At 45.7% G+C, this 23,838-nt stretch overlaps 1 protein-coding gene across 3 annotated transcripts in view; it reads right to left on the reverse strand.

Annotated features, from left to right (window-relative positions):
- adcy7 (adenylate cyclase 7) overlaps nucleotides 1-23,747 on the reverse strand; it is a 35,408-nt gene extending 11,661 nt beyond the window's left edge. Inside the window, exons 1-7 of one of the 3 annotated variants that reach the window (XM_047042132.1) lie at nucleotides 23,504-23,747; nucleotides 18,956-19,057; nucleotides 5,662-6,359; nucleotides 3,336-3,533; nucleotides 2,728-2,892; nucleotides 2,396-2,545; nucleotides 730-890 (exon numbers count right to left, since the gene is read on the reverse strand). In XM_047042132.1, coding sequence (XP_046898088.1) covers nucleotides 730-890; nucleotides 2,396-2,545; nucleotides 2,728-2,892; nucleotides 3,336-3,533; nucleotides 5,662-5,826 — 839 coding nt within the window. In that variant the 5' untranslated portion in view covers nucleotides 5,827-6,359; nucleotides 18,956-19,057; nucleotides 23,504-23,747. The remainder of the gene's footprint in view (nucleotides 1-729; nucleotides 891-2,395; nucleotides 2,546-2,727; nucleotides 2,893-3,335; nucleotides 3,534-5,661; nucleotides 6,360-18,955; nucleotides 19,058-23,503) is intronic. The other 2 variants (XM_047042134.1, XM_047042133.1) reach the window with 2 other exon arrangements.
- Between the last annotated feature and the right edge of the window lie 91 nt (nucleotides 23,748-23,838).

Raw genomic sequence — 23,838 nt, forward strand, 5'->3', positions numbered from 1 at the left:
AATCACAGTTGAGGTAAGCAGACACTGTCCCATCTCTGCATGGGATAACTATAAGCTCTCTCTAAGAAGTTCTCTCTAAGCAGTGCCAACATCAGCACTCGGCATCATCACTTTCTACATGAATGAAAGCCCATAAAACAAAAAAAAGCTTTATCTGGGTCACTGCAGCAAACACATCTCATTTAGAAACTCCAGTCTCAGTTCACACAGGGGTGAGGGGTATACGTGTATGTGTGTGAGGGCTTCTGTCATGGGTGCGTGGCTGGCGGTGCAGCAGGGGGGTTTTGTTTTGAATGAATGCCTAAATATAACACATTTTCCATGCGGACCGGGCACTATGAGTGTAAATGTATAAATGGACATTCCATTGGATGCAATTGGGAAAGGAAACTAATTTGATTTGTGGACCTCAGTACTCTTAACTATTCACACACTACAAACATGCCACAGCAGAAAAAGGAAAGAAAGTAAAAGAGGGAGTAAAGTTTAGCAAAGACATAAAAAAGAAGACTGAATGGAAAGGAAGGAAAGAAAGATAGGTAGGCAAAAAAGAGGTTCAAATAATAGAGAAAAAATAAGGGTTGGCTGAATTTTTCCATGGGGAGAAGTGTATTTTCTTGATGGCATACTGTGGCCAGTTTTTACAGTGTATAGCTGTGCTATGAGGCCCTGCAGTTGTTAGAGGGGGGGGGGGCAGTATCTGGAACTCAGGAAGAGTCTCTGTTGTACCTCACGTTCTCGTGCCTCTTGACATAGAGGCTGTGGAAGTTGTTGTCTTTTACGAGTCGCTGCTGCGCCTCCTTGTCTTTACATTCCTGCAGACGCTCCATGATGGCCAACTTCATCTTCATAGATATGTAGACCGGCAGCACCGACTGCAGCAGGTTCTCCTGTGTACGCACACACACACGTCAACGCCACACACTCTGGCACACCAAACATTATGAAGCCATAAAAGAAAGCCCAGTCTGGTTATCAACCAGCTGTCACAGTGTCCACCTGATCTGCTAACTGGACTAACAAGGACCCCCATTCACCCAGCTTACTGTTATAAGCTTCATGATCAGTGAGAGGGAACATCACATATGAGGCTTATGAACCCATCCCAGTCAGCAGGCTATCAAGAACAAAAGGCGATGATGTCTCTAGGAATCACTACACAGTCATCCTTGTTCTCTCCATCATGGCGTGAGTCTAATGAGAAAGGTGTCTGACCCTCTCTTCTAACTCTCTCTTCTCAGCTTTTTGGTTTTTGTTTCCCCGGTACTTCAGCAGGAGTTATATAAAGACCTCCTTTTGCCAGTCAAACCAGCAGTGACTAGATATAATCTAAGTTGTTTTACCACCTACAGGTTCAAAAGACCGCTCCGCTTACAGTGAAGCTTCAAAACTTTCTTTTATCCAAAGTGGCCTTGGTGAAGTCAGAACTGTAATTGATCAGGCAGATCTTATCTGGACACAACAACAGTGCCCTAGTTCTCAACAAAACTGTTAGTATGTGTGTGTGTGTGTGTGTGTATGTGTGTGTGTCAGTACAAGCCGTTTTCAACCCTACCATCCCCTTTCTGTGACTGTACTCTTTGGCTAACTGTATACTGTTCCTTTTTGTCAGGCTCAATTCAAATACAACAGAATGTCAAATGTTAACGATTATATCATTCCCTTCTGACGTGCTGGGCAACAGGGCAGCCTTCCTTTCAATGTGATTTCCTTTCCTTAGCGACAGTCATAACAAATGAAAAAATGATTGCAAAGGCCATTTCAAGCAGAGGTCTCAGTAGACATTACTTTACAACTCAATATCGTTTATCCTCACAATTATTCCAATCAAATTTAATTTGGTTTGGATTTGTCTGTTAATGAAAAATAAAGTCAGCTGGCAAGCTCCAAGGGCATTGGGTTTAAATAAAGTCCAAATGGAACCAGGTTGAAGGCATGCCTATTCAATCACCAAAATAAATTCCCACCCTTTAATCGTTTTATTAAGATGGTATTCTATTTTATTTAGTTGTTTTTTTAATTGAAACGACACACACACAATAATCTGAATATGGCTTTAGTGCCCAGTATTTAGAGTGTGGAAGACCTTCAGAGTTACTTATATGAAAACATGTAGCTATTGCTAGGGTCGGGAACTGAAACTCCCTGACCGGTATGTACTGGACTGAATCAGAATGCAGATTTCGGTGCCACTTATATGCCTGAGCGGTCGAAATATTTGCCCTCTGGTGCTCCGAAACGGACCGAAACACCACTATAGCCTACTGCATTAATGTGGTGTCGGAATGATCGGAAAAATACCCCAAATGATACCCAACCCTCAGCTGTAGCCAGTCCTTCAACACTAGTCAAGTCTCAGCTGGTTGAGGAGCTGTAGAGATGTGGTGCTCCTGACCTGCTGTCTCTTCTCAATCTCCAGCTTCATGCGGATCCCCAGGCAGCGCAGGGTGTCCTGGAAGGTCTGCCTCAGGGTTCTCTCCATCAGGACCTTGTGGAAAGCCCCCACCACGCTACCACACAGGAACACCACCGCATTGGACAGGAGCTGGGTACAACGGAACAAATCAGACACAGTTAAAAGGACCTCCTCTAATGGCCTAGTCGACCATACCTCATAAAATGGCTCTGTTAAACTCTCCTCTCAAAGTACATCTAAACATCTCCTCTCATAGATATGGTAAACACACGCACATACACACACACGAGTACTCTGAGGTGCCATCCTACCTGGCTGGCTAGGTGAGGGGGGATGTGTGTGGTGAAAACGGTGAGCCGCAACGTCAGGACCAGGATGTGGGCCAGCGAGGTGATGATGCTGAGAAGAACAGCGTTGGACATGGGGAAAGGCAGCATGGTGTAGACCGTGAAGATGATGAAGAGGAAGAACGGAACCTGGGGAGAGACAGGGAGAGAGAGAGAGAGAGAGAGAGAGAGAGAGAGAGAGAGAGAGAGAGAGAGAGAGAGAGGGGGGGGGGGGCAAGAGAGAAAGAGAGAGAGAGGGGGGGGCAAGAGAGAGAGAGAGAGAGAGAGAATCTGTGAGATTGGGCATAGAACTCCACAGACTGCAGGAGAGTCAGTCCTGTTCCCCAACATGGTGTTTTCTTCATTGAGTCAATGCTTTTGTGTTGTGTGTGTTTGTGTTACTGACATGTTTGAATACGAGTTCAAACCTTTTAAAAGCACACTAAGGTGCAAGTAGTAACACAACGGCATTCAGTATGCATTAAGGGTGACACTAGATCTTCTGGGTTTTTTTATGCTATTAGATATCAACATTGCGTGTAAGGACAACCACAGACAAACACACTTCCCATCAGGATGGAGGAAGATAGTACCTGGTCCCAGGGCAGGATGAGGGGTCCGCTGAAGATGAAGGTGAACCCCATGGTGAGGTGTGTGACCCAGACCACCATGCCCAGCAGGCGTCTCCATCTCTGGGTCAGCGTCTCGGTGCACACCAGCACGAAGACGGCCAGGAACACGCACAGGCCGCAGCTCACCACGCTCACAAACGCAAAGTGCTCCTCCGCACTCTGCAAACGCAAAGCCGCCGCGCGGACACGGGACACATGCTACATGAACAAAAACGATCACCCTCGCCAAAGGAGGACGCAAACCTTAATGACACCTGCGACTGCGTGTGTGTCTGTGTGTTAGTGTGTGTGTGTGTGTGTATGGCACACAGGAGACAGACGCAACACTCAGATCAATACAGGAGACAGACAAGAGACTGACAGACACAGTGTCTGCAGAGCGAGCGAGTCTGGGCTGGTTCCTAGCAGACCCTCAGAGTGTCAGTCTCTTTGCTGTGTGTTTGTGTATGAAAGGGATCCGGTATCTCCGGCAGTGTCAGAGTCTATTCATGCTTATATCAGGCTCATTCCACATCTGGCTTTGCGTCACGTCCTGCTGCTGGAGGCAGCATCTTCCTGATTGAGTTAGGTGGCTGGGTGGCCGAGTTATAGATTGGGGGGGGGGGTGCCTTTGTGTGCTTGTCTTGTGTGTGTGTGGAGTGAGAGAAAGAAAACGAGATTGGAGAGAGAGGGAGAGGTGGAGAGAGACAGAGAGAGAGGGAAATATCGAGTATGTAAAGGTCCCTACTCTAGGAAGGCCATCGCTGCATTGTATATTGAGCATGTTGGTTGCCATGGTAGCAAGTCTGAGGGCCTGTACTCAGAGCGCACAGAGCTAGCCCGCAGCCCAGCCCACTAATAACAGCCAATGGGCTATGCCCTTACCAAGCCTTGTGTATGGACAGAACTGTGTAATTATTCTATATGTTTATCTAGTGAACCCTTTTGGAAACTGTAATATCCTACAGTGAGGGCTAAACCTATAGGGGCTAAACCTACACACACACACACACACACAGAATGTTCCCAAGCAAAGCTATGAGCCCAAAGCCATGTACAAAACCCACAATCTGAAAGCATTCTCTTACATTCCTCGATCCCTTGTTCTCCCTCTACTCAGTCAGAATTTAAAACACCTTCATTTGACTGCAAACAACAGGGCTCACCGAGCATTTCTCTCTGTTCTGTCTGCCTCCATCCGTCTACTGAAGTGCCACTTAGAAGTGAATGTTAGCACTCTCTCTCAGCGCTGGACCCATGCCCTCACACAGGTACCAGCCATGGAGAGGAGAGTTATACAAGTTCACACAGACTTTATGACACCACCCTCAGCTCACACAAGGACTTGTACTTAACAAAAAAACCCTAACCCCCCCCCCCCACCCCCCCACTGGGAAAACATTCCATCCAGATCTCTGTCCAGCCCTAGCAACAGCCAGCCATCTCAGACACTGCGTGTGAGAAGGGACATTTTGACTTTAATACCGGTGGATGGAAGCCTTCCCATATATCAGTGTGTGTGTGTGTGTGTGTGTACATGTGTGTGTGGGTCCAAACGACACAAAGACTAGGAAGTAGGTCCTGTCTCATAGGGAGAGCAGTACTGAGAGCCGCTGATGAACAGACTACAGGCTGACTTGGGCACCACCACGGACACTTAGGCTGAGATAAAGCTGCTTTGCTCCTGCCAACCTGGTGAACCTAACCTACCCCCATTCCCTGGCGGAACTACAAAAAAAAGGGCCCTGAAGACTACACCATCAGTCACGCAACAGTGCGGAGGACTGTGGGGATCAGCTCTGTACATTTCTACCTGGAATAACTTCCTCCATTTCATTCCTCAAGTAGTTGTTTTATGACAGTTACATTGCCTGCCTGAAAAATAAGTGAAGAAAAAAACACACACACACAGAAACCAACCACCCCCTTTGGACAAATGTTCCCCCCATATGACGGCTGCCTTCATACGACGTACAGTACACCTAACAATGGTGTCTTTAATGTGTTAATGCCCCTATCTCCCTGCATTAGCTGTCCCTTCATTCATTGACTCCACTGGAGACAGCAGATCCCTGGGGTGAGGGATATCCACAGCTTTATCTGATTACATGTTGGCCTATAATTAACAGGGCTCTGTGTGTGTGTGTGTGTGTGTGTGCATTCTATGGTGTGCATGTATGTGCGTGTCTGTGATTGCACGTATAATCTGCTTGTCTATGTGCCCGTGCGTACATCTGTGTGTGTGTGTGCATCTGTGTTTGCATCTATGTGTGTGTGTGGGGGTGTGTGTGTGGGTGTGTCTGCTCACCAGCTGCAGGGCGAAGAAGAGGATGAGGAGGACTCCACAGCAGAGTATGGACAGGCCCAGCAGCAGCACCAGTGGCTGGAACTGGCTGATACAGGAGAACTTGCGGTACAGAGCCTCATGTTTCAGCTCCTGGTCGTTCAACAGGTACTTCCCCTTGGCTGGCATGGCGAACACTCCTCCTCAGACTGGCATAGCAGGTCCAAATAGACGTTAAACCAACCCAACTCACTGTAAGTGTGTGTAGTGAGTGTGTGCTTTAGAGTGTGTGGGCCCAGTCTGGTCCACAGTTGCCGGCTGTTGTGGTTCTACAGGCTGTTTTAAGTCATGATGCAGGAGTGCAGTTGGTGCTGTTTTTCCATCCAAGGCATCTCACGGGTCTTGGTCCATTTTCTCTCACCGTTCTTTGCCCTTTTCCCTCTCTCTTTCTCTCCTTTTTGTTACCCTTCTTTACGCTCTCTCTTATCTCCTTTTGTATTTGGCAAAAAGACACCGTTCTTCCTTGCTGGTTACTGGGCTCCTCTCCTTAGAGAGGTTGAATAATAAACCAGTGGCTGGGAGGGGAGGAGAGACAGAGGGAGGAGGAGGGAGGATAGACGGGTCGTCGAGGGGTCCAGCAGGATTCAGGATGTCCCAGAGGCACTGAACAGACGGAGAGGCCCGCGGCAATTCCACCCACTGGTGATAGTACAGTCACTGACCTGGGGAAGGGGAGGAAAATGAGAGAGAGAGACAGAGACAGAGAGAGAAACAGACAGAGACACACACAGAGAGGGGTACAGAATTAACGGTGAGTGCAGTAAATATACACTGTGGCCTATAAAGAGTTAATGACTTTGCTTTGAGCACTTTCTCTTGCGCTATTACAGGGTCATAAAATTCAGTAAAATCTTGTTGCTTTCCACCCTAAAAGTCACTCTCTCACACATGAACAAACACACGCAGATACACACACACAACCAAAAACAGGCAAAACTAAGCACATAAGCTTTCCTTTGAAATGTCAGCTTTGAAACTAATATGACCTCTTATTAACCAATATTACTTTACAATCTTTCTTTTCTACAGAAACATCAGTGATAAATTGAAACAGGCCCTCTGTGACATGCTTGCGTGTAAAAAGGGCTACACAAATAAATGTTGATTTGAAAAAATTACAGCTGAATCCATTTAACAGGAAATGACTAAACTGTCTGCAACTGGATAGAGTAGTTAGACATCCCCCAATTACAAAGACAGCGCTTATAAACCCAGGGCAGGGGTCTGTAAATATATATGTACACATTGAGAAAGCCAATGAGTATTCTCCAGAGTTCTTCCCAAGCTTAATAAAGCCCTGTCTGTGTTCATCCCAGCCCCAGCCCCAGCCCCAGCCCCAGCCCCAGCCCCAGCTTGGCCCAGGCGTCCATGGAGAGCTGCCATGATGACGACAAGCTCCTCTAATGAACAACATTTCTATGGGGCAGCTTTGCTGGACTATATACGCCATCGAGGGATGATCTCCTACTCTGTTGAAAATCACACTGACGGCTTAATTTTCTCCGACAGATCACATGAGCATTGTGGAGTGGGATTAGTGCATGCTAAGAGCAATATATTTTCTAATGATGTCCATGACAGAGTAGTAAAAGATTAACAGAAAAAGCACAATGGACTATATTGAAACTGAGTCACGCACACTCCACAGTCCTGTCACAAGAAACGACTGTTGGAAAACATCAATGAGGGCCTTTTGAGTCAATATTGTATTACCTGTGAGACAACAACAGTCTACCAAGTTAACATGACCGATTGGCTGGGTTATGTGGCTGTGTTGTGTTGGCTGTGCTTTGTGCGCCTATCCTCCTCTCCCAATAAGAAGGCCTCTAAAATGTCCATATTGGCTGTACTGTTCCCTCTCCATCTGCTGGTTGGCAAACAGGAAGTTTGCCCAGTGAATCACAGGGGCCATGTTGTATTTACAAATCAGATGCTGGAGGAAGGAGCTTGCCGGGCTCTTTTGGAAACACACAACGTCCTTATCTGTCAGTTTAATACGGGAGGGAGGGAGGGAGGGGGCAACGGCTGGTCTTTGTCTCACCTAATGATAAAGAAAAAAAAACATAGAACAAAGAATCATAGCTAGATAAAACTTTTAAGTACCAGGAGGCCAATGTGACTTCTCGGGTCCGAATAGAGGGATAATGTGAACAAACCTGGCATGTTAATCAATAGAAACCTAATTTGTGTCCATCTGACTGCTGCAGTGCACAAGCCTTTGTTCCTAGTTTGTCTCCTCATGTGGTAACCATCACCAGATGCTTCATGCCATAAAAGAGCTGTGAAATGCAGAGGTGCTGGACCAAAAACAGGAGACACAGAGAGAGGGAGGAGGGGGTGGAGGAGGAGGAGGATAGGGAGGAGGGACACCTGTGGGATGTGTTAATGGGGAACCAGCCAACCAGTCAGGAAGCCAGGCAGGATCTTCCACCCGGCACAGGAGCAAGCAGCTTAGTCACAGCGGAGGGGATGGGGGGGCGTGTAACTGTGGTCTTGTCCCATTTACAGCCAGGTTTACATTTTCCCTTTCACTGCTTCTGACTAGGACAGGCTCCTTGTGGCTCTGATGTGTACATGTGCAGTGCTGCAGCATGTCTGGTAACGCTGGGTGACTACCGGCTCACCCAGCCCCCTTGCCTCAGTACACCATGTTTCCCTACTCAGCGGCACCCTACATTCTGTGTATAAAGGGCGGTAGTTAAAGCAATGAGGAAGGGGGGGGAAAGCACATACTGTAGTCAGGATCTGGCTTTTCTCTGGGCAATAGGGACCTGAAGACAACCTTCTTAGACATCCACTCACTGTTTACAAATGGGAAATGACCAATTAGGACAATATACAATGCAAACACACACAGGAACATCTAGGCTACTTATCCCCATATCTTGTACATGGGAATTGTGTAACAATAACTAATTTAGATGAATTGGTCAGTATGAAATGTAACTTCTGAATCTCACCACCTACCGATATTGATAGTTCTTGGCAATGATTGGGTAGTCGTGCATAACAATGAACATCAGTCTTGAATTTGTCACAGGTACACACATTCACTGGCATGGCAGTAACTTGAAAGTGGGAGTGCCTGTACTGTATGTTACAGTATGACACAGTAGTGAACGTGTGAAGGACACACCCACATGCACACACACAGGATTATCACTAAGCATGACAGGGCTTGAGTATGGCAGTCAGAGTGGCCACTACCTCTGCCTCTCTCTTCACAGAGAACAAGGGGACGGTTATTATCTACAAGCCTCAAGGGAAACTTCTGCTTATCACCATTCCACAGGGACCATTTCTCCTCTCAATCTGCTCTTGCCATCCATTTAAACTGAGGGGGGGGGGGGGCGGGGGGGTCACTAACTAACTAACTAGCACACAGGTTGGTATCAACCCTCCATTGTTTGTTTTTGGCTCCCTTGCCATGACTCTTGTAGGTGATGCTCCCTGTCACCCTCCCAGTCTGTTCAGCCCATGTACTGAATGACAATTACAGGGCGATGTTGTTGTTGTTTTTAAAGGATGACGCACTGTACAATGCGCAGTGGTGAAGAGGTCAGGGCAGCTGGAGGCCAAGAACACACAGAGGCCAGACAGATGGCAAAAGACTGCAGAGCTTCCAGAATGTTTCGTTTCCAGACACTCGCCTAGCCGCTCGAGACAACGGCTTGATATTACAGTCCCTTCCCTGACAGTGCTTTATACTGCATTTCTAAAGTTGCCATGGCGAGCAAGGAGCCAGCGGATCTGAGTCCCCGATGCCGAAGCGAGGCCGGGAGAGCGGACAGAAGCGTCCGCTTCAATAGACTGGAGTCTCTCCACCGCAGCATGAATAGCAGTAACTGCACTGTATTGTCTGGGAGGCCTTTTTCCCCTCTTTCAAAGCCAGGCGATTGAAGGGAGGAGGCGGGGGTGGAGAATCTCAGAGCGGATTCCCAAAACTGTCGTTATTGACTCTCTTAGAAAAGCGCCAGCACAAAACCCTGCTGACGTCAGCCGCGGACAGAGCCATGCAGGCCTCAACACGCCGTCTCAAGCTGCCTGGCCACGCTGAGGCCCGCCCAGGGAAAGGGGGAGACACTGGAGCTTAAGAGACACTGGATGTTGCTTTGTTTTTGTTGTTTTATCTGAATGTCAACAGGGATTTTATTATTAAACCGAAGAGTAGGTGTTGAAACCTTTGAGGGTGAATATGGCCTGGGCTACATGTGGGCGTGAACTCTTCACTTTTTTCATGAGGAAGATGGCAAGTGCGAGTCATCCACCAGCTAAATCAATCCCTTCACATATGAAGCAATACAGTAGTGTAAGCGGATAACCTATGACCCACTATTATTTACTGCCTTAGTTACTACGAATAAAATGCCCAATGGCAATCTGGCAAGGCCTTAAACAAACCAACACAGGCTTTGTGGGCTTTTTATTGCGAGCAAACAAGCAGGTCTGTATAAATCCTTTCTAGTGTCCTGCTTTCACGGGTTCCTTTTGGGTTACTCTCCACATGGTTGGACAATGAGAAAAGGACAACGGTCATCCTTTATGATAAGCCCCATTCACGGCTCTGTCCGTTTTTAGGAAGCCAGGTCAGGTCAGGGTTGAACATTCTAACCTCCAATCCTGGCTCCCATAGATCAGCCAGCTGGATCGTGCACAGCTACCTGGCATCATCAGAAATCCAAAACCCCAGCAGTCATTCAGAACTGTTTGTATTAATAACAAGAGGCTACTCTTTACTCGGCAAACAATATATGGAAAATACTGATTAAATAAGAGAGTGCAAATGCTCTCTTGAGTAGGTCAACATGAGAGGGCTATCTCTTAACCATTGGTAGTGTGTTTCATAAGCCAGAGAATGCTTTCATATTCTCTAACCTGACAGAGGTACCTGAGGATTCACACAATACTGAAAAGCCTTGCCCATCTGTTGAGGATAAGCATACTGTAAAGCTCCATTTTATAAGAGAGCAGAGAACTTTTCGCTGTAGTGGAAAATGTGCTTTGGACAAAATGGATGGAGGTCCAATACAATCAATGGTCATCTCTAACTACTGTGACCACATGCCACAAAAGGACAGAGATCCAAACCTTGCATCACATGGCTCTTTCAGGTAATGTAATGTACCTGCACTGCAGCAAATCCTTGCTGGACTGAAGTTGACACTGAACCAGGGATTTTACAGACTAATGATGACCAACTCTGCTGCCTGACGTCGTTATCTAGTTATGCAGAAGCCTGTTAACGACCATTCATTTGAATCAGGTGTGTTGGAACAGGGAAATATCTAAAACATGTAAGACGGGGTACCTGAAAACAAGGGTTGAGAACCACTGCTCTAGTAGATCTGACTCTAAATACAATGGTGTTTTCCATCCAAATAGATCCACGGGATCTTCGACAAATGGTGATGTCATTTTTCAAGACGATTTTGGTTGGTCAGTACGCGGTGCTTTTATTAGGTGTTGATCTGTTAACTCGAACTTAACCTGCTACGGAGCAGGTCAGGTGTGCACATGAATTACCATGGTGATCTATCCTGGTAAGAAGTGAACCACCGTGGTTACACTGAAAATCCAGAGTTAAACCGGAAGTTGCCTCACTAACCCTAAATCCGGCTTCGTAGTATTGGGCTCTGATCTGAATGATCTGTAAACACCTGTAAAATCCCCAGCACTTTGTCTTTCTCTTCTGTCCACTACGGCTGTGTTGAACAAACTCAAAGAAAATGTTTCGCTCTCTCCAAACAAAATGTTGCCAAGTTTCATAAGGAGACTGTTCCATTCATTTACGAGGTACTCTTTAAAGATGTTATCCTTGTAATCCAATGATGATGTCTGATCAAGCCCCAGGGGCCAACACAACCCAGACAGTGGACAGAACACACCCCCACACACCCCCCCACACTAAGACCATGCAGGGACACCAGAGTCCACCTCATCCCGGCCTCACAAATCAGCCAACTGGCTGCACAGCTGGCATATGTACAGCAATGCACATGTGGGATTAGATTAGGCACCCCACCCCTCAGGATCATCCAGCCATATTGAATTAGCGCCGTGCTGCGAGGGGAGCTGCTAAGTGCTAATCATGTTAACAGGATCCTGTCTCAGGGCTGCTTTCACCTCGTACCGCTTCTTTCTTGAGGATAAACACACACAGGAGGCGCTGGTGAGAGGGCCGCGAGGTCGGAAGCTGCCCCTTGTCCTTCAAGTGTTTCACATTCACTTCCACAAATGCGCTGTCACGCGGTCACAAGTGGAGGCTATCCATTTTGTTGCAATAGCAAGTCAGCACGCATCCGTGCACACATACACACACACACGCTTCACTTCCTGGAAAGAACATTGATGTTATTGGTAAGAGATACAAAGGATATCATGCATGGATGTTAACGCAATCTTACAGGGGAAAACCAATACCTACGTTTGATCACTTCCATCAGACAGGGTCATTTCCTGTTGTTGAGATAGTGGTAGTATTGTGATGAAAGCCACTGCGTACACACACAGCAGAGCAAGACAACATTCAAGTCAACAAACACGCCTTCCCTACAGTTCAAAGCACCCTAAGGGTCTGAGAAAACCAGAGCCTGACAAAGAAAACCCAAAAGGAAAGAATACACAGAAAGGAAGAAGAAGAGAGAATTGTTTTCCAGTCAGTGCAGCCAACCACATCCCCATTTCTGGTTTCATAACCCCTCAGTCAGCTGGCTTCTGGGACAGCCCTGGTCAGGGCCCACTGCCAGCCCCTGCCTGGGCACTCTCAGAAGCTTAGCTGTGGGAAGTGGCTCCTATACAGTCTCAGACGCACCCCCTTCCACCACCAAGACCCACCATACACCACACAAAACCAAGATGCCTTCTTCCCCATGCTCACAGACGAACCCGTTTTGTATGGTTCTTCCCTTTGGCACTTACTTGGTTTTTGACAATGTATGCTTCATGTTTTGGCTGCTTGCAATATTTGTGGCCATCTCGTTATGATCAGTGACCTATGCACTTTTGTAAAGCTTTCTCTTGGAAGTCGCTTTGGATAAAAGCATCTGCTAAATGAATAAATGTAATGTAAATGTTTCGTAGCCATCGAAGTGAAACCTCGACACAGAGGCCTCGGCATATCACAGCAGTGGAGTGCTCCGCCAGTTAACGATGGGACGCCATTCTTGAAAAAGGTGTTGTTCGGGCCCGGGAGGACAGGATACTCAGATCTACGTAACGACGGTCATTTTCCTCAGTGCCATAAAGTTGAGGGTGTTGACAAGGCCATCTGGAGCATGCTTGGTGCACCGAGCTGTTACACTGACACAATCTCCACTTGGTAATGAGTGGAGCAGTTATAAGCCTCACGTCCAAACACCAAACTGTGTGTCTAAAGAGTGGATACAGTAGCATGATTTGGGGTCAGATGGCTGAGCGGTTAGGGAGTCAGGCTATTAATCGGAAGGTTGCTGGTTCGGTTGCTGGTTCGATTCCAGTCTTGCCAAATGACGTTGTGTCCTTGGGAAAAGCACTTCACCCTACGTTCCTTAGGGATAATGTCCCTGTACTTACTGTAAGTTGCTCTGGATAAGAGCGTCTGCTAAATGACTAAATGTAAATGTAATGATTTACTTATATGGCCTAACAGACCTAATTGTCCTGTCTATCAATAGATCATATCCACCCACTCATCAAGTGTCCAGCTGGTACTTTCCATACTGGGATGTTGCTTTGAAGCTAAAGAACTAAAGCAGGCATATTCCTCACCGTATTCCCTGTAGGGCATCACCAGAGGTTCGGAGGAAACATATTCCATGATGTTCCTCATTAAACACATGCCCTGTTTTCTTTCGGAAGCACAGACAATGGAGGTGGAGGAGACTGGAGGGAAATCCCTGCAGTGCTGTAATGTGCTGACCTGCAGCCACTGGGTTACTCCCCTCGAACCATGCTGTCTCCACCCGTGTGTGTGTGTGTGTGTGTGTGTGGTGTGTTTGTGTGCGTATGACTGAGTCAGTGAGACTGTGTGTGTACATTTGTCTGTCGTTGTGTATGTGTGTCTCTCTGTCTCTCCATCTGCATATGAGTGTGTATAATGTGTGTGTGTGTGTGTAAATGAAATATACATTTAATAACGTTGCGAATGAATGAAATCAATTACAAGGCAAACATGTTACAAAATGAAGGTTAACTCTTACCTACGCTACCATGATTATTGTAATTCAGAGAGACAGCAAGATGTGAGCAAAGAGAATGAATACAAGGACAAGTCAGAGCTGAGGAGAAGGTCTCAGGAGATGAAGGATCCACAGAACAATGCTTCACCGTTCCATTTATATACAAGGACAACCAATCAAACCAAATCTTGACCCTTACTTATCAACATATGACTAGCAATGCACAGTAAATTACACAATGGGGTGAGAGCCATCAAGTAGAGACCCCGTCCAGCAACTCCAGATTTTAGCATATGAGAGGTGGGGGCAGGATGACACGCAGCCTTCCAAAGGCTTTCATATGGAAACAGCTTGGAGATAACCTCTGTTCCACAGTGTTTGTGGAGCAGGGGCAGGTTTGGTTTTGAATGAACAACAAATTGGGGGAAGCCACTTTTACACAGATAACGTGACAAAAAACTGACAACAAAAGAATGACGCACTAATGGGTAACGCTCTTATTCCCTGTGACTAATCACCAGCAAATATAGGAATGAGGATACATTGGTAGCACTTAGATGAGCACAGTCAATTCACAAGGGCATGATAAATAAAAATGCTTATCATCATGCAGTAGGTCTATCAGACAAGAACACACACACACACACACACACACAACTATCATATTGCCACAAAGAATCCATTCAGGCTCAAACCGCAATGTTCAGATGGACCAATCCAATGTTCAAACGCAGCAGTGCATTAGTGTAACACTAGAATGAAGCTTTTAGGGACAGGGGATTAAAATTCCCTGGGTGAGTCCGTGCGCAGACTCTGATTCTTCCCCACCATCAACCGTGTTTTTTTAATCCTTGCTAGTGTATATCATATGATCTGGAATCATGTAGCCTTCATATTCTCATGGCCAGCGGGGGATTAGAGCTGTAACGAAAAACTTCATTGAAGAGAGCGAAATATTGTGTGTGTCCTCCTGCAGTGGCCGATGGTGATAACCCTAGGGCTGATGGTACTGATGATAACCCTGGTGATAACCCTAGGGAGGGAGTCAGATGGCTGAGCGGTGAGGGAGTCGGGCTAGTAATCAGAAAGTTACCGGATCGATTCCCCGCCGGGTCAAATGATGTTGTGTCCTTGGGCAAGGCACTTCACCTTACTTGCCTCGGGGAGAATGTCCCTGTACTTACTGTAAGTCGCTCTGGATAAGAGCGTCTGCTAAATGACTAAATGTAAATGTAAACCCTAGTGCTAATGATAACAGTCCCGGGGCGTTCTGATACAGAATCAGACTCTTCCCACATTTGGCCTCATGCTCTGTGGCCACTTCATCTGAACAGTGGCTCTCATGACCCAACATGGACGGTCCTGGCAACACCCCTGACAGATGCACGATAAAGCCTTATACAGTCTGATAGGTGTCACTGACATTACATCCACTCTCCTTACTTGACACTTTGCATTCATTAGCCAAGAGAGTTGAAGGCATTTTTAGAATGCTTCAAGGATGTGTCAGTTCTAAAATCTAAAGATTCAAAACTGTCAATTTCTTTACTTTGAGGACTTCAAAAGAGCACAGTGTGTCAACCTGTCAGTTAACTGCAGCATGTTAATCATCAGGGGCACGACCACTTACTCAGTTACCACCGTGTTAGAAGCAGAACAAATCTCTTTCAGTGCGTTGATCCGAGTGTGAATGTTGTTAACCTCTAGGGTGACACATGCGCCATGGTGAAGTAAGTAGTTTGACGGTTAGGTCAAGCAGGAAAGGCCTTTTAATTGATCTTCTGCAGCTTGGAATTGCCTTTCTGTCTGATGCGACCACTTCCAGCAGTTAAAGAAGGACAGGAAAAGCAGCAGCAGCCTATTACTATGAAGAAAAAGAACAGGAAATCACAACCCTGAAGAACAGCCTTGTACGCTTTGCCTGAGCAAAATACAAAAGAAACAGGAAAAACTGTGTGGTTTGTGTGATTAAAAGAAATGTGTACTGTATACATCAGAATGGAGTTTTGGAATAGGCACCAGTGTGTATACATGTGGTACTTCACTTCAACTTTTGGTGACGAGCGTGTGTGTGTGTGTGTGTGTGCCAGGTAAGCCAGTGCACTTAAAAAGCAACAGCTGCCTGGCCCCAGGCCCAACCACTGAGGACCAGAATGTCTACCCACACCCTCACACACACCCTCACACACACCCTGACAGCGCCAAAGAGCATAGCAGTGGAGTGGAGCATGGATAGACACTGGACAGCCTGGGAGGACACAAATCACCACTCAAGCAGTGCTCTCTCCTTGATGAAGTTGCATCAACAGCTGGCCCTTTCAGCAACTGGGGGAAAAAAAATAATCTATCCGATACGGTGGACTGTTGGGAAATTAAGTCAAATCTCGCACATAAGGGCTAAACTGTGTTAGCTTCTGTTGGCCATAACAGCTTAAAAACATTTTTTTTTTTACATACACTGAAAGTCCAAATGAGTGGTTGTCATGTACCCTAAGTGTAGCACGACACGCACAGTCAAGGTCTCCATTACAGCTGCTCTGCACTAAAAAGACATCCAGACAGAGGGAGTGACGCATGAGAGGCAAGGGGGAGCCCAGGGGAGATCTCATTACCGCAAAACGTCCCCTCACAGGAGAACTGGAGTGGATAGAGCCCGAGGATTTGGCTAATGGCATCCCTTTCCCTCGGCTGCTGTCTTGTCATTAATGTTGATTATGGTGCTGTGTCCAACTCTGGGTTTGACTGTGTGTGTGTGTGTGTGTACCCTGTCTGTAGCCAGAGTAAGATGTCAGGCTCATCGATATTATAACCAAAACATCCTGTATGACATGGTACCCCTGCCTCTAGAATTGTCCCAACCCCTCCTCATCTGCCTTGCTGTCTCTGATGGCGTACAGCACCTCCTCAGTCTCAATGCACCCCTTGTTTACAGCCGGCCGGGCCCATATGTGCAGGGCTAGGGTTACAGGCCCAATTTAAAAGCTCCCCCTGTATTCACCACCAGGAGCCAAGGAATGTTTCCGAAAAAGATTATTGTCTAGCAACCCACACAGGCCAGGAATGTCTGGAAGGACGAGCACCCTTTCAGTGTGGGTTCTGTGGTAGGGATGGATGGTGAGGAGGATGGAGGGAGAAGTTTTCTGAATGTGTCTGCTCCTCCCAGGCTGAATCACTTTTGGAAAGAGATGACCCTCATCTGGATTCATGAGTATCCCTCCCAACACTCACCCCTGAGTCATGGTTTATTCACCACTGCTCTCCCAAAGTCAGTATGAAGACACCATTTCAGGGCTTCAGCACTAACCCCTTAAGGTATGTCCATCACTCGAGTGCCATTGTCGTGATTCAGAGTCGTTTACAACTTTAGGGACCCATGAAACCTATCTACATGCTCTTTTCAACTTTAAAGAGCAATTTGACATGGCTTCAAAGCATAGCCCTCAGAGGTAGCTAATGTAGCCATCTGCCCAGAAGCCACAGGAATTTCCCTACTTTCGCTAGATTTCACAGGGCTCATTGTTCAGAACCTTCCAAATTTCCACTTACCACCTGGTGTTAGATAACTACATACATATACTCACACACTCACTCACTCACTCACTCCACATGTATGAAAAACGGGGTGTGGGTTTGAAAAGGACCCATAAAGCACAAAAGTTGAATGTTTTTTATGAGGTGTCCTTCAGCTCCACATGGTATGCATTTCCACTGGCAGTGTCACATGTTTCAAAGTAGTCCTGCCAAAACAATTAATTTCAGTTCAATTTATTATCCTAATGATTTTCATTGGCTACACCATCATAGACGATGACGTTTTGCTAGAAGACACAATCACGCTCCTCTGAACTCATGGTGTTGCTTCTCATAAGTAAACATTTGTTGGGAACTAAGCCATTGCTGTAGATGTCATGGAAAGATTCTGGCGAGGAAGACATGAATTATCAACGTCATCTCTCAGGACAGAAAACCGTTCTCTCTCCATCTCTCTCACTACACCCCAATGAGGATGACTCGTGAGTACTTCTTACAATGTTTAAATGTCTGAAGTGTCAGAGCAGGAAATGACTGGCCAGGGCAATTGTTCTTTACAAACTCTCTCTCCATCTCTCTTTCACATAGAAATGTCTCAAACGCTCGTCTGCTACAAGCAAGCATTATGTTGTTCTACCTGAGCCATTCTTGCCTCAAGGCCAACCTTAAACTGTGTCATGTAGAAGTCGTCAACCACATCGCCTCATTTCCTTGGCAACCATGACTCATTTCCCTGACAACACTCTTGCAGGGCAGATTCATAAAGAGAAGCTCTAGCAGCTGCAACAGTTTCAGTTATCAGATGTGGACGCACTTTATAATTTACCATTATCCCAGAACAAAGCTGACAGTACATCATCAAGTTTTCAGATTGAGATACCTCTACCAAACTGCTATACCAGAACCTGCAAACCCCCACATAATGTTAGCCCATCCCAGGCTCTAAAGAATGTATTTAATATTTGCACCTCGACCAAATACCTCTCAAATAATGTTAAATTTTTCGGATCACGTATGAAAGTTAGGTAGAATCCAGAACATTGTAGGTGTAAATCTATATCTGGTCTGACCTCACCTGAAAGCCAAGACTGTAGTAGCTTCCACAGGGGAGGTCACTGGTACATATGACAGCCTAACAAAGACACTAGTGTGGGGGGAGGAAGCCCCATCCAAGTTAGCAAGTTACCCACAAAAATCAGCCACATTCACCATCACATAATCCATCATTCATCCACTTTAGGGAGTCCTCACAGCTCTACCTCACCCACAGCCTCTCTTCTCACCGTAAACCATTCACTCGTAATCAAACTCAAAACAATATGTCTGTTCAACCAGCCTGTAAGACATGGCGTAGCATGGAAATAAACTTGTTAGAAAGAACCTCCACCAGCATGACACACACATACTACTATGACAAGCCAGAACATGCCACCTAGGCTACAATGGGCTATCTGCCTAAAACCCTAAACACACAGTATTACGTAATGCAATCATATGCTTGGTTGTTTAGCAGTAATTATTGTCTTGTGAGCCCATGTCAGACCAGTCTAAATTCAGAAAACAGAACTCACCAAAGACCACACCCTTCCAAACCATGTGGGGTCGCCCCAGGTACTTAGTTACAGGTTCAACTCCACAGTACGGCTTCCTTCAGTCTTCCCAGTGGTGTTGATCTATGCGAGAAAGAAAGACACACTGCTAAAATAGGTGAGCTCTGCAACTCGCCGTCCTCAATGGCACTTCTCCGGATGGGGCGCTGTCATAGGCATTACATAACACCCTTGAGCCACAAGCACAAAGAAGGCTAAAAACGCCATGGAAGAGAGAGAAACACCCACAGATGAGCACCCAGCCAAAGCGCCCGCATATATACTGTTAGCTACAATCACATGGATTCACAGATACACTTATCACAGAATTCTCACTGACGCAAGCATACACTTGACCATGGAATGCATGGTCATCTGGGATGGTCTAGATCCGTTACTAGAACTACTACATCCTTCGGTCAACGTCATCACCACCGTCAACAGTGTCAGCATCTCTGTGTGTTATGTTTAATGCCTAAACGAGTCTTGATTTTGGAATGTCTGTTCCAGCTCCAGCCACCGGAGCCATCGCTAACGAGCAGTTTCACAAAGAGCATGAAAGGAGAAGCCACCCTGTTAATTGCACAATTAAGCAGACAATATAGTGAAGAGCCCTTTCTCCAATGATGGGCTAGAGTACCCTAAGCCCAGCGCCACTGAAACAACGGCCCACCTCGAACCGCAAAAAAACTAATGGATTTGAGGTCCTCTGGATCCTAAAGTAGGCTTATGAGCCTTCCAGCTCTTCAGAAGAGGTAGACGGTGCTCAAAGCCATAGGCATTGGTCAGGCTCACCATTAAAGGGTCTCCCACCTATAGCCATGCGGTTTGCTGTAAAAATCCATCTACAATCTGTCCAATAAATGGACGTCTACGTCCCTTATTCAGTTTCCAATATGTGTGAATTTAAATAAATGATTAGGTGTTCTTGTAGGAAAGTGTACATTGCACACAAAAGCTGTGCTTTTGAGGATTTGCTTGGAAGTGATCTCCTAGCCAATAAGATGTCAGACAGGGGTGGACAAGCCATCAACCATGTTGTTCTGTTAAACTGATCCTATACCAAATTAGCAGGCGTTAGCTCGCTTTCTTAATGCTTACACGGAGGAGTTGGTTTGAGTGTGATTTGATTCAGCGTGAACCAGAGCACGAGAGACACATATGTCCATACGGGATTCAGGAAGGGTGGTGAATGATGCCGATCATCACTATCCCAATCCTAATCACCGCCACCACCAGCACTAAAACAGTCCTCAGCAGCAGCTGAGCAAAAGCTCCCCCAGACACAGTCCACCTCGCCTCCTTTCTCAGAACTCTCCTTCGTTGCCAAACTGTGAGAGAAACATGCCTGTCTCCCTCTTGAATGTCAGGAATTGGTTGTTTGATTTGGATTTGGTGGCGAGACGCTTTGCTCAGTTAACAGCAAGAGAAGCCATGTTGACGATTGGACTTATAGGACCAAGTGAAGTTCCAAGGAAGAGAGAGGTCAGTCTAACTGCAGCTCACTGTGTAGTGCATCACCTCAAGCTGTGGAATTGTATCAACTTTAAATGGTTTAATATCAATACTACATTACTAAGATAAGCTTTAAGTATGCTGATATAGAGCGGTCCAGGTACACCTTATGAAACATGGTCCACATGCCCAGAATGGACCCACACAGACCCATCACTTAATAACACAGCCACTGAGTGAAGAGAGAGAAGGACAGAACAGGGGGAAGGCTCACTGGGAGAGACTGACCTGATGTAACAACTTGGGTTGAGGTACCGGTACAACGCAACAACATGAAGTTTGATCTTTCATTGACTTCTGAGGACGCTTCCTCCAAATGATCTTCTCTGCCTTTTTTGTTTTGGAGTGGAAGAATTCCTTGGCTTACAGGGAACAATAAAGGGGATATCCTGGGAGTGACAACGGAGGACGTTACCCCAAAGGTTATCTTTTATCAATGTGCTGACCTCATTAGGTATGGAGATAAATACCTGCCAAGTTTAACTTTCCAACTAGATCAAACATGTTGGTCTTGAATGTATTCTGTTCAAAGCTATGAGAGTATGTACTTCCAGCTGGAACCTCTCACATTGCAATAACCCCTACCTTGCAAGTCAGGCTTTGACCTCAAATGTGTTTATTCCAAGATCTGCAGGTTTCATCCTCACAAAAAGCATTGGTATTCTTTTGTTTACAAAATTTAGAAAATTCAGTCATCTCTATAAATGTGTCACCAAGCACTGTTCATCAAACATGAAACAAAATACAGGTTTTAAATGGCTGTAAAGTCACTTGTCCGGTTTTATATTTAGTTTCAACTGCATGACTAGAATGCAGGATTAACACATGGATCCGAGTGATGTCTGCATTTTAACATGCTGGGTGGGATTGAGCTAAAGCAGGATTAGAGAGGGCCTTGGCAGCAGTCCATGCAGTCATAGTTAATGAGTCAGATTACTGCTCAGTGTTTTTCCCAGGGATTAGCACACTGTCCACACCGAGGCTTCCCCATGTCAAGCCTGACATGGGGGAGAGAGACAGGAAGAGGAGGGATGGGGAGCAAGAGCGACAATATGAAACTATTACATCTTCAATTAAAGTCTGCTGACATCATCGCTGGTGAGAGGATGGAAGGATGGACTTCTTGCATATTTTATGTATGTATGTGTGTGTGTGTGTGTGTGTGTGTGTGTGTGTGTGTGTGTGTGTGTGTGTGAGAGAGAGAGAGGTGCTCCTGAAAGTGAGACAGATACGGAAGTTCACCCAGGAGAGAGGGAGGGAGAAAAGAACGAAGGAAGGAAGTCTTTCTCCCGAGTGATAAATCAGCCTGAGCATATCCTCCCTGCGCAGTGATAAGAGGAGACAGAACTGAACAGGACTGTCCACATCTCATATGACTACCTGAATGGAATTCACACTGGCTCCTCCAGACACAGCTGTAACTTCACTGTTACACGCATGTCTTTTTACAGAAGTCTTGGAACAGTTTGGAACAAAAGCACCCGATTAAATGTCAAGATATCAGTCTTGGGGTGGAGAGAAAAACCTCCCCATGCGCCTCACTGGATAGATAACAACACTAGAACTGTAGCAGAGAGTTGAAGTCTGTGTGAGTGTTTGTGCGTGTGTGTGTGTGTGTGTGCGCGTGTGGATGGGGGGAGTGTACACGTCAGATTCAGGCAGCTCTAACTGATTGTGACACCCCAAGGTCCAGAGAGAATGTACACAACGTCACATCTTCACTTCCTGTGATTGCTGCCAGTTTCACTGGATATGATTTCCATAAGATTTTAAAGTCCCTTGATTTTACGAGTGTGTTTGGGAGGTGATTAGACCCCAGGATTACATTTCTCCAGAGTGGAAAGAAAAGGGATTAGTGATGTAGTCACCCAAATGATTAACACACACACACTTTCAATCTGTAGGCATACTCCTGTACATAATATGCAGAAAGTTGCAACCAGCAATATAAATGTGGATGTGAATCGCTGAAACAAAATGGCAACAATCTATTTAACATTGAGACATTGGTTCATGACAAAAAGAGAGAACAATCCTGCTGTTACTTAATAGTAGCCATATTAGGTATTAAGTTTGCAAGTGACCGGAGTCATACACCTTTGCTGTGTTTAAAGTCCCCCACATCCAGATTCCAGACCTGTGCTTTCCATGTCAGGGCTTTTCATTCAATCTAGGGTCAATTAAACAAACGAACACGCATCTTGATGATTATTTTTTTCTTCCAAAAACTGTGACTACGGTAGTCAATACACTATGCCTCCGCTTTCAAGGGAACATTCGTCTGTTATATTTTTCAGTATACTGTAGAGACAACAGTACAACATTATTTGATTAAATATGCAATGGGATTGCAATAAAGCCCCGTGTTTATCCTGGGGGGAAGCAGATGAATTAATCCAGTTGATCTGGTCAGGGCACTAGAGAAACATGGAAAACCTAGTGATCTGTAAAATACTGAGCGTAAATATAAAAAGGATAAATCTTCTTGGGTCACATTCTTGAAAGATTATATCCTGCTGCATATTTGTTAAAACGTACATTTCCTGTACCTAAGGTTGAAGCTTGGACTGTTTCAACAAAAATATTCTCATAGTCAAAACACAAAATAAGGTATTTTGTAGGATAGCCTACAAAAGATGCTATCTTCGGTCAATATTTCGAATCAACGGACGTCGTTTACCATGTAATGGCTTTGTACTTTTTGTAGCACAGTAGCCCATACTACAAGTCACGCTTTTTTGTTAGGTTTTCAGTGAACTACTAAAAAGTCGGTGCAATTTATTAAAGCAATACTGAACGTAAACTTCAGGTGAACCAAAAAGCCGACACTTGAGACAGTAGATGCAAGTATGTAGCAACATTAGACGACAATCATAAAATAGACCATCAAGCCAACAAATGACAGAACTTATAACATTTTAGATAGGCTTATCGAAACCATCATAGCCAAGGTATCATTCACCACAGACTTCATAAACAATTTCGATTGCTTAAGCTTCTCATAATTTATCTCACCTGTGGATGTTAATCTGTCGACTCACACGCGTGAAAGAATTGCGCTTTATTTTCAAGGTGGAGTTTGACGGACACTTCACATGCTCTGGTTTAATTTCGCCGCGAGCATGAATGTTCGCGTGCGCTATCCGGTGCGCGCCCCTTGAACTTGCTTTTCAATGCGGAAAAGATGTTCATCGCGTAATCTTCATTGAACTCACTTACCATTGCAAAGTGAACCATGATAAAAGATTATAACGGTGCCTTATTCAGACTCCCAAAACGTTCATGCTTTTTTTTTTACATCTGTAATGTAAGCAAACCGGGTTGTTAGCAGATTGTTGCGGGAAATACAG

The sequence above is a fragment of the Hypomesus transpacificus genome, chromosome 19, assembly GCF_021917145.1.
Source record: "Hypomesus transpacificus isolate Combined female chromosome 19, fHypTra1, whole genome shotgun sequence".
Taxonomy (NCBI): Eukaryota; Metazoa; Chordata; class Actinopteri; order Osmeriformes; family Osmeridae; genus Hypomesus; species Hypomesus transpacificus.